This window comes from Aquarana catesbeiana, linkage group LG04 (assembly GCF_042186555.1).
Source record: "Aquarana catesbeiana isolate 2022-GZ linkage group LG04, ASM4218655v1, whole genome shotgun sequence".
In the NCBI taxonomy this organism is placed as follows: Eukaryota; Metazoa; Chordata; class Amphibia; order Anura; family Ranidae; genus Aquarana; species Aquarana catesbeiana.
In genome coordinates this window covers 475,403,314-475,415,547 of record NC_133327.1, presented here as the reverse complement: position 1 = coordinate 475,415,547, position 12,234 = coordinate 475,403,314, and the positions used below count along the sequence as shown (strand labels likewise).

The 12,234-nt window shown below is 41.8% G+C and overlaps 1 protein-coding gene across 1 annotated transcript in view; it reads left to right on the top strand.

Annotated features, from left to right (window-relative positions):
- NUP133 (nucleoporin 133) overlaps window positions 1-12,234 on the top strand; it is a 1,112,480-nt gene that overhangs the window by 76,425 nt on the left and 1,023,821 nt on the right. The window contains 1 exon segment of the mRNA XM_073627602.1: window positions 457-552. Coding sequence (XP_073483703.1) covers window positions 457-552 — 96 coding nt within the window.

Sequence of the window (12,234 nt, the reverse complement as noted above, 5' to 3'; positions counted from 1 at the left end):
CATGTTACATGTTCAGGAAGCAAGACCAATATTGAGCTTGTACAGTGCCCACAGCTTGGAAATTGAATCAGGGTGGTACAGACAGATCAGAAAACTTTGAGAGAGTAGATTAACAGTGATGTAACCAGGCGATCCTGGAGAAAGGCTTGCTTCTGCTCTGCTGCCCCGGTTACTGGGTAGTGAGACATTCTTCCCTCGTGGACTTTACCAGCATAGAATAGGAGAGGAAACTCCCATTCTACTGGGAGAAGAGGAGCAAAAAATATTGCTAGCACACACGCAATCTATTTTTGTCTTCACAATAAAGCTTATGGGGAGAGGGAACACAGTTGCAGCCACCAGGTAGGAGGCCTTTGCATCCAACACTCCAAGAATTCTTTGTTAAGGGTAACATTTTTAAGGAATTTCACTTGGTTATACTGTATTAATGAAACCTGTTTTTTTTTTTTTACACAGTTGGTGTGCAAAGAGTTGCAACTCCCACCTAGAGAATTCCCATCTTCTGCAGAACTTGTTGCTGTATCTGCTCACTTGGGTGATTCTTCTGCACAGGTAACGGTTCCTTCTAATCACTGGTGGAAATATAAGCTAAAATGAATTTCTCTTGATTTTTTTTAGTAGTACAGATAATTTTTACCTGGTTTACAATGCTAAATATGCTAATATATAGGACAACTGGACACTAACAAGCAAAAATTGGTAGGCCAGCCTTACTGACTCTAACCCCACTGACCAGTTACTTCACAATGATGGAATCTGTGAGTTCTTCAGTCCAACCTTCAAGTAACTTGTGGGTGCTTGGTCGTGATTTTTTTTGTGCTTTCCAGCTTAACCACTTTGCGTCCCAAGGTCCCAATGCCTTTTTTTTTTTCTCTAAATCCCCCTTAGTGTCAAAATTTTTCTATTTTATTCATTCATTTTGTTGGCAATAACTCAGTTTCTCACACAGTATCATTTAGTCAAGCTTAACATTTTTTTATATATATATATTTTTTTTCTGGACATAGAATGCTTTATTTGGTAGCAAATTTTATCTATGTTTTGATCTCCTTGGGTTTCCTAGGAAATGGTTAAAAAAAGGGAGAAAATGCATTTCTCTGCAGACTTTCCCTGCAAAATGTTTTACTCAGCAAAGTCTGCTGATGAAAATATCACGTGTAATGTTACTTTTTTATGTAACACATCAGAATATCAGGTATGGCTCAAAATGAGAGTGCTTTTTGTTTTAGGAGAGCTTTATTCCCTTTTTAACGCTATATTGTGAACCACGTGGGGGGGTGGAAATCTGGTTTGTGCAAGTTGTTAGAGTAACATAAATGCATGATTGATTGGGTTGAAGGCACAAATTGCAAGAGCAAATAATAAAAAAGGAAATCAGCACAGTCTAAATATATATACACTAAAATGATATAAGAACATATAAAATAAATGACTCAACACAACTACTCGCATAACATGTATATCCCAACATAAGACTCCAAAGGCATTAACAGGCTTAAGTCTGCAAAAATAAGTCCATCCATTAGCTTGAAAATACTTCATTTTAAACTTCACCCGTTATACATGCAGACACCATCTGTGCTCAGTATATGCTCGCCTACAACTAAGACCCTGATTATCAGTCAAGGGTCACGTGCTTTTGCCCCGTCTGGCCAAATGGCTTCCCAAATTCGATCTTTATCTTCACCACTCTCCTCTGAAATGGACTATCACTCATGCAAAAGAATAGACCGGTAGTGCTCTCTGTACATACAGGACAATTCATTAAAAGATATAAGAAACACTTACAAAAATGACATATGGGTGTATGGCACATCCAATATCTCATACAGGCAGCGTCATCAATTTTCTCATCAATGTTAACACATGAGCTCAAAAGGCGAAAGATCCTCTGCAGCCTCCAATACCTAGTAATGGACAGCATCAACTCCAGTCACATTCAGTGAGAAGGATACATACCATAAAAAGAAATGAGGCGCATAGTGAAGCCCATAAAAGCAATACCTCAATTTATTTAAAGAGGGTACTCACAGATGATATAAACGATCATTGAAATTAGAAAAAAACCGCAGTTGTAGCATGCTGGCATCCTCACAGCAACACCTTATGCATTTCAACCTATTGGCCATCGTCAGAGGTGTGACGAGGAGGACGCGTATACCCTTTGGGTCCTCTCCACAGCAAACATCTGCGAGAGAAAATCCCTGCCAATGTTTCCATCAGCCATTGCTCGATAAATGCAACAGGTTTCTGTGATCCTTAGTATTTTTCACTCAGACCAAACTGGCTTTATGCCAGGAAAGTCCACATCCATTAATATCTGGAGGGCGCAACTTCTTGTACAACTTAGAAAATACCTTCCTGAGTCTAGTGTGTTGGCATCATTAGATATGGCCAAAGCCTTTGATTCCATAGAATGGCCTTGCCTGCAAGCTGTACTGAGGTCCTTTTGGATTTGGTGAGAAATTTAAATTGGGTTACCATACTTTATGCAAACCCTACGTCTGTTATTAGATAATGGTCTGTTTGCATCTATACCATTGTACAGGGGCACCCGGCAAGGGTGTCCTCTGTTTCCACTGTTTGCGGTGGCTATTGAGACGTCGGCGCTAAGATTCCGACAGTGTGCCCTCATTGCTAGTATCACCTTAGGTGACAGATAGGGATGCACTGATACATTTTCTTTACGGGTACTGATACTTTTTTTTTTTTTTTTAGTACTCGGCGATACCTACTGCAACTATTTGTTTACACTTCAGCTGTCAGCAATGGTACAAAGCATTGAAATGTAATTTACAAATTAAATAAATTGATTTTTTGTTTTTCAATTTTGCGCTTTTTTTTTAATGTGAAATGTGTAAATATATGTTGGTGAATATTTTCACACGTGAAAATTAACATCATTAACAACGCCAATAAAAAAAAGTTTTAATTGTTTATAAAATAATAATTAAATGGAGAATAGGGAGTTAATTAAGGCTGATTAAAGTAAATTAAGGATTAATAAGGAGTTAAACAAAGGAACATATGTTCATCCCCACTGACGGCTCAAAGAACCGAGCCAGAAAGTATCAGTTTCAGATATCCGTGCATTTGCACGAGTACCGATACTTGGTGTCGGCACCAATACTAGTATCGGTGCAACCCTAGTGACAGATCAGAAGTCATAGGCCTCTATGCTGATGACCTTTTATATTTGCAAGATGTATCAACATCCCTGAATGCATCATACTGATATGGTGACTTTTCTGGTCTTATAATTAATTGGCGGAAATCGGCACTGATGCCTCGTTATCCTCAGGCTTACTCCAGCAGTGGGACTGTCTGCCTTCTTAAAGTAGTGTCCTCATTTAAATACCTGAGAGATCATTACATTGTCAGACAGATGTCTTGAAATTCTAAGCTTAAACATTGCATATGGTCGAACTTCCTCTGTGGCAAGCAGAATTGAAAAAAATGGTGCTTTTGCCCAAATGTCTATATGTGACTGCTCATATGCCTATTGTGGTCCCTAAATCATTTTTTAAAACCTTGGGCACATTGTTTACATCATTTATATGGGTGAACAATAGAAGAAAACTAAAACTCAGATCTGCAGCAGCCTAAGGCTAAAGCAGGCATGGTGCTTCCTAATATGTATCTCTACTATTTAGCTGGGCAACTGCACCATATAATTGGTTGTCTCCTGTAACTCCAACAATGGTAGAATTAAATTTGAAACACTTGCTGATAATTCACACGTGTGGACCGTTCAGATCCGCCTGTCAGTTTTTTCAGGTGGATCTGAACGGTCGCTCCATACATCTCTATGGAGCGACGGATGTCAGCGGTGACATGTCTGCTGACATCCACCCCAGTCCGCAAAATCCAGACGGATGGATGTCCTATTTTCCATCCATCTGGCGGATCGGATGAAAACGGACAGGCGGTCCGTAATCATCCGACCCCCCCCTCCAATGAAGAGGAGAGCAGAGATCTGACAGGTCCGTCCCTGTGGTGTGCAGAGACGGACTTGTCATCTGTCGGCTCAGCAGGAATCAACAAAGCGATCCTTGCAGAGATGGCTGAATATGGATCCACACGTCTGAAAGGGGCCTTAGAGGCTCCTTTGTCCTCTTTGGGAAGTAATTGTATACCAATTTTGATTTTAGCACGCATGGTGTGGAGAGAGGCTAAACTATTGGATGGGTTTGAAGACAAATATATCTATCTGTCTGTCTCTCCATACCGTATTTATCGGTGTATAACACGCACTTTTTTCCCCCTTAAAATCAGGGGAAAATCGTAGGTGTGTGTTATACCCCGATCTCCACTGTCTGTGTGCCAAAAAAGCGAGCGCCGCCGAGAAAAAACGAGCGCCGCCGCAAAAGACGGAACACTGCCTTAAAAGACTGAGTGCTCCGCTCGCAGTCACGCCGTCCCACCTCCCTGCTGTGAGAGGATGAAGAGCGAGTGCTGTCGAAAAAGACCGAGCCGAGTGCTCGGCTCCGCTCGCAGTCCCGCCCAGCTCCTATGATGGACATAACAATCCGTCCAATGGCGGGACTGCGAGCCGAGTACACAGTACACTCGGCTCGGTCTTTTTTGGCAGCCCCCGCTCCTCATCCTCTGAGACAGCAGGGAGGCGGGGCGGCGTGACGAGCCGCGTACACAGGCTCTATCTTGGCGGCAGATTTAAACACTGCAAACGGCACACGGCACTGGGCAAGGCTCATATGACAATGGGCAACTGGAAACGGCACACAGCACTGGGCAAGGCTGCAAATGGACACTGATCATTCTGCAATGATGGATAAGGCTTCAGATGGACACTGATAAGGCTGCATTGATGGGCATTTAAATGTAAGTAACTTCACTCCTAAAAGTTTTTTTCCTTAAAATGTCCTCCTAAACTTGGGGTGCGTGTTATACGCCAATAAGTACGGTATATCTCTATATCTCTATATCTCTATCTATATATATATATATATATATATATATATATATATATATATATATATATATATATATATATATATATATATATATATATATATATATATATCTATCCCTTTCATGACTAAGCTTCCCCAAACATTATATATATATATTTGTGCAGCGGTGTTTTAAACGCAACTTTTTGGGAAAAGGGACACTTTCATGAATTAAAAAAAAAACGAATCCGTAAAGTTAGCCCAATTTTTTTGTATAATGTGAAAGATGATGTTACGCCGAGTAAATAGATACCAAACATGTCACACTGTATAATTGCACGGACTCGTGGAATGGCGACAAACTACGGTACCTAAAATTCTCCATAGGCGACGCTTGAAATTTTTTTTTTATGGTTACCAGGTTAGAGTTACAGAGGAGGTCTAGTGCTAGAATTATTGCTCTCGCTCTGACGATCGCGGCGATACCTCACATGTTTGATTTGAACACCGTTTACATATGAGGGCGTGACTTCCGTATGCGTTTTTTCTTTGCTGTGCGAGCTCGCAGGGATGGGGGCGCTTTAAAAAATATTTTTTTCTTATTTATTTTTTTATTTTATTTATTTTTATATTAATAAATTGTGTTTAAAAAAAAAATGATCACTTTTTTTGCTGTCACAAGGAATGTAAACATCCCTTGTGACAGTAATAGGTGGTGTCAGGTACTCTTCAAAGTATTCAGATCGCCGTTTTCGGTGATTCTGAATACTGTATATTTTTTTGTAACCACTTCCGGACCGCCGCACGACGATGTACGTTCAAACTTTGAAGGGGTATACCGTTGTTATGGCAGCAGCTAGCTGCCATAACCCCGGTATCCCCGTTTTCGTGCGGAGGCCAGCTTTCTGATAAAAGTGGTCCCTGCGGCGGATTCGCCGTGAGATCACTTTTATCGGTGGCGGGAGAGGGCACCCCCCACCCGCCGCGATCCGGTGCCCTCCGCCGCTTACCGGAGCCGTCAGTAGCGGCGAAGGCAATCGCGTCCATCTCCGTCCTGTGTCTGGAGACGAGTGAGGCTAAGAGGGCGCCCACTCGTCTCCATGACACTGCTGGGCGGAAGTGTCACTTCCGCCCACGCCTCTTAAAGGCATATTTTTTTCAATGTCATTTTTTTAAATGACTTTTTTTTTTTTTTTTTTAAATTGCATTTTAGTGTAAATATGAGATCTGAGGTCTTTTTGACCCCAGATCTCATATTTAAGAGGTCCTGTCATGCTTTTTTCTATTACAAGGGATGTTTACATTCCTTGTAATAGGAATAAAAGTGACACAATTTTTTTTTTTTTTTTAAACAGTGTAAAAAAAATAAAATAATGTAAAATAAATAAAAATATATATATATTTTTTTAACCACCTCAATACAGGGCACTTTCACCCCCTTCCTGCCCAGGCCATTTTTCAGTTTTCAGCACTGTCGCACTTTGAATGACAATTGCGCGGTCATGTTACACTGCACCCTAATGACATTTTTTATCATTTTTTTTACCCACAAATAGAGCTTTCTTTTGGTGGTATTTGATCGCCTCTGTGGTTTTTATTTATTGCACTATAAACAAAAGAAGAGGGACAATTTTGAAAAAACACAATCTTTTTTACTTTTTGCTATAATAAATATCCAATTTTTTTTTTTTTTTTTAACAAATTTTTTCCTCAGTTTAGGCTAATATGTATTCTTCTACATATTTTTGGTAAAAAAAATCGCAATAAGCGTATATTGATTGGTTTGCGCAAAAGTTATAGCATCTACAAAATAGGGGATAGATTTATAGCATTTTTATTTATTTATTTTTTACTAGTAATGGCGGCGATCTGCGATTTTTATTGTGACTGCGATATTGCATCGGACATATCGGACACTAGGGGGCAATCGAGGGGTTAATGTATGACCTAAGGAGGTGATTCTAACTGGGGGGGAGGGGAATCACTAGGGGAGGAGACCGATCGGTGTCCCTATGTACAAGGGGCACACCATCGGTCTCCTCTCCTCTCTGACAGGATGTGGATCTGTGTTTACATACACAGATCCACGGTCCTGCTCTGTTAACCGGCAATTGCGGGTGCCCAGGGGACATTGCAGCCGCCGGGCACGCGCACTGGGTCCTGAGCGCCGCGCGCCGCCCCCTAGTGGCTCGGGAGGGCGATCACGTCATATGACATCCGCCCAGAACAAGAGCTGCCCCGTCCCGCCGTCATATGACGGTGGGCGGTGGCTTAGTGGTTAAAACCCCCCCCCCCGCCCCAACAAGCTCGCGCGCAGAAGCGAACACATACGCGAGTAGCGCCCGCATATGAAAACGGTCGTCAAACCAAACATGTGAGGTATCGCCGTGACCGGTAGAGCAAGAGCAATAATTCTAGCCCTCCTCTAACACAAAACATGCAACCTGTAGAATTTTTTAAACGTCACCTATGGAGATTTTTTAGGGTAAAAGTTTGAGGCCATTCCTCGAGCGGGCGCAATTTTGAAAAGTGACATGTTGGGTATCAATTTACTTGGCGTAACATTATATTTCACAATATAAAAAAAAATTGGGCTAACTTTACTGTTGTCTCTTTTTTTTTTTTATTCAAAAAGTGAATTTTTTCCAAAAAAAGTGCACTTATAAGACCGTTGCACAAATACGGTGCAAAAAAAAGTATTGCAACGACCGCCATTTTATTCTCTAGGGTGTTAGAAAAAAAAACATATGTAATGTTTGGGGGTTCTACGTAATTTTCTAGCAAAAAAACCTGTTTTAAACATGTAAACACCTAAAATCCAAAACGAGGCTGGTCCTTAAGTGGTTAAGCCAGCGCCATTGGCAGCCGAGTAAACGGGAAGTGACGTCATGACGTCGCTTCCGTGTTTACAATCAGGAGACTGGCACAAAGCCGTTTCCGGCTTTGTGCCAGTCTGTCCCTAGCCGCCGGAGGTGGCGGATTGTCGATCGGCTCTCCCGGTGGGACATTGTGGGGACACAATGGCTTACTGAGTTCCTTCGGTGCTTTTAATAATACTGAGGCACACAGGTAAGACTAACGCATTTATAATGGTGGACTTAGGCTCCACTTTTATAAGTCCATCTCGGGTGCTGCCCTTGAAGACTTCTTAGAATGATTTACCAGGTACCTAACTGTTTCTTTTTCAGTTGTCAATTTATACGATATTTCTAACACATAGCATGTACATAGCAAAAAATACACCCCAAAATACATTCTGCTACTCCTCTTGAGTATGGCAATACCATATGTATGAGACTGGCCCCATATAGAGGCCCAACATCCAAGTAGCACCTCAAGGCATTCTAGGAGCATAAATTGCACATCTAATTTCATGACTTATAACACTTTTGAAGGCCCTGGTGCACCAGGACAATGGAAACACCCACAAAATTACTCCATTTTGGAAAGCAAACACCCCAACGTATATTCTTATATTCTTTGAGGCATTATGAGTCTTTTAAATAAGTAATTTTTTTTCCCACGAGTTTTCGGAAAACGTGGAAAGAAAATGAAAACATAAAGTTGTCAATTTATACGATATTTCTTTACACATAGCATGTACATAGTAGAAATGATTCCCCAAAATACATTCTCCTACTCCTCCTGAGTATGGCGATACCACATGTATGAGACTTTTACACAGCCTAGCCACATACATAGGCACAACATCTATGTAGCCACATTAAGACGTTCTAGGAGCATTGCATTTTTTTTGAAGGCCCTTCGTATTTCTAACACATAGCATGCACATACCAATTACACCCCAAAATACATTCTGCTCATCAAAGGGTAAACAAAAGATTACCTGTGGTTTTAGTAGTGCAGTGGTCCACAGAGGAGAGCATCAGTCCAGGCAGCAGGCAGGGATGTGGTCAGCGACCACAAAAGCAATCGTCCAGGCAGCAGGCAGGAATACTTTCCATAGTCAGTACAGGCAGCAGGCAGAGATACTGTCGGCACAGCCAAAGCATTGGTCCAGGTAGCAGGCAGAGATGTGGTCAGCAGCAAAAGGAGTCGTCCAGGCAAAAACACTGTCCATATAGTTTGTAGAGGCAGCAGGCAGAGATATGGTCAATACAGCCAAAGTATTGGTCCAGGCAGCAAGAAGGACCATCAGCCGGATAGAGTGATGAATTCATATTAGTACAATTTAGATCCCAGGATAGTTGAGCACCCAGCATCTGTATATGAGGCCAGGGCTGTGTCCTTTGCATATGTTTAAACAACGATGTAAAGCTTTATCTATATCCAATAGCCATCTGGGAAGTACTAATAGTGATATTAAGCCATGGGAGACCTCTACAGATCCTAAAGATCTCCATCAGATTATTCATCCTACAACTCTGTCTCTGATTGAAATCTCCCTAGTGTGTGGTCTTCATAAGCCCTGATGGAGCAGTGGCCAAATGCGTTGGCACGTGAGGACCTACCTATCCATGCTCATCCTTTTGCTACTGAATTCTATGCAGGAAACTGCCCTATGTGGCTTTTGTATTCTGTCTTTTATTAGATGTCAATGTTGAACTCAATGTTTAGGGCCTCTGTCAGGAAAGAATGGGGATAAGGGGAGAGGCTTCTCCCACGCAAATCTCTTTGAAGCCTCCAGACCCTGTTCTGGGAACAAAGAAAAACAAAAACTGTTTTTCTCTACTCCAGGATACTATTCTGAAGCCCCTCACATATGTGAGACCCCTATGTACTAAAGTAGAAGGGCAAAAGATCTGTCCAAGTGGCAGGCAAAAAACATGGTTGATTAACAGGCCGAGGTTGGTGCACGTGGAAGTCAGAAACATGGTTTAAAATGGCAGGCAAAGGCATCGTCGGTAAACGGGTATGGTCAGTTAACGTGGAAGGTAGAAACTTTGGTAGCAGGCAAATGATCCGCACAGGTATTTGAAACGTGGAAATAGATGGCAGTCTGTTAAAAATAAGATGAGTGAAGATCTTATGGATGTGTGATGACTTCTGAAGCATTCTTTGATGCATAGGCCAGGTTGGGAGGGACATTGGGTTCAATAACTACTGTCTCTTCTAACTCCTCATTTGCTGCATACACATTTCTTTTGGCGTCTTCTTCCTGGTTCTGTGGGGAGAAATGTTAGAGGGAAAATGTTGCTCATGAAGTCGACTCTCACTATCAGAGCGAATGCTTCCTGGGGCTGGTCGTTGCTGGTAAATCAGGGCAGTGACAATATCTTCAATATATTTGAGGTAGGTGCTGGGATGACTTTGTTGACTTTTGATAGCAGACAAGCAAATTGTAGGTGGCCATATGAAATGCAACTTTTTTTTATACCAGTAACTGGACTTTCGGTTTGATAAATATGGTTGTAGCATCAGGTTGTTTAAATCCACCCACCATGAACTGATCATAATCGTGAACACATTCAGGCTTTACAATGGGACTGCGTCTTCTGTGAATCTTCACCAAGGTTTCTCTCTGTTTCTGTTTCTTGTCCCTCCACTTCACGGCCAATACTTCCTCATTCCTCAGAAATGCGGATTCCCCCCTTTGTAACCTTTTTCGTGGCTAAATTTTTTGGGAAGCCCTTCATGGTTTTTTCTGAAGGTACTGCAGGCCAGGGTTTTTGTCACAGTACAGATGATGAAAAAGGGGCAAGCTGGTGTAATAATTGTCCACATATATATGATTGCCTTTTTTGAACAAGGGTATGCCGGACAATTTTTCCACTGGTTCCAATATATGTTGGGCACTTAGGGCTGAAGCTGGGAGTCTTCATACACTTGGAAGGCATTCACATATCCAGTGGCTCTTTCACAAAGTTTGTTCAGTTTCAACCCGTACCTGGCCTTTTTACTGGGTATATACTGTTTGCAGTGCAGCCAGCCAGTAAAGTGTACAAGGGATTCGTCCACACATTTTTGTCTGGGACATGCACTTCAGTGAATCGATTAGAAAAATAATTTAATAGGGGGCATATTTTATACAATTTATCATGGTTAGGATGATCTCGGGAAGGGCACTGCGAGTTGTCATTTAAAATGTATGCACTTCGGTTTTCTTTGCAAGCCCCATATTAAAGAGGAACTGAAGTCTGCTCACATAATAAAAACATCTTTGCCATTCTGAAGTTTCACCCCAACCACTTTGCATATTAGTTTATATATAGTGTGATTCTGTACTTGCCAAATATGCTGCAGAAATCTCCCTCCACTGAGTCTGGCTGCAACCATTTTAACTGTGGGCAGCTGAAGCTGCTGCCTGTTCTCTTCCTGGATTTACGCAGACAAAGGCACACCTCCAGATTTACAGCTCTCATTGGCCCTCTTATGACTCATACCCCCTCCTTTTCTGGCAAACTCTCTCCAGAGAGAGAGAGAGTTGTGCATGATGTCATAAGGCTAGGCTTTTTACCAGACAAACGGGATGTGGGCTGTATAAGGTATTTACTGGCACAAAAAAAAATATCTAAAGTTAGGGAGTAGGATAAATTGGGATTGGAGACAATAAATTGCACTGCAAAGAGATTTGTTTGGTCCACTGTATACTGCAGCAAATCTTGTGGGAAAAGCAAATAAAAAAAAAATCTAATTGCAAAAAAAAGTAGTAGTGTTGTGCTGCACATCTGGCTGTGTGGGGGGGATTATAGCTGACCCTGAGCTAGCAGCAACCGTAAGGGGTGTGCCAGGGTATCGAGAAGGTAGGTTTGGGCCCGGATTTTTCTGCATTGGTGTCTTGTTCCAGTGCTGGTACTGGGCTCCTCCTCCTGGGGTCTAGCTCCATTTGTGTTGGTGCTATTGGGGTGTATGGCGCTGCTGGTGGTAGGTAGGTCTTCTGATCTAGGTAAAATTATGGAAATGTGGCGCTCGCAAATGTTATTTAACATGTGTGACTGAGTGTGGATGAGTACAGATGTGAATATACAAAGCAAAAAACATATAAAGTAAGTCCAAATAAATGTGCTGAATGTTCTGATCCGCAATAGAAAAAACTTTTGAAGTGCAATGGATCACAGACACTCCAGAGACTTTTCAGGTGCAGAAACGCCACCCCCACATGTGTCCCCACTCACCAAATGGAGATGACCCCCAGCTTTGCAGCCTGGGGGTCACTGCAGGCTTATGTGATGGTATCCAGAGAAGCTCAGGAGTGGTGTTGTGCACATCAGATTAAAGGATTTCTTGTTGGAATTTCTCAGCAGAATCACCAGGGCACCAAAAAAAGGCTAAAGAAATGGAACTAATAGTGAAAAGTACCATTTGAGAAGGGATTTATTCCATATACAAATGGGTGCTTACAAAATAGTTGATAAAAACA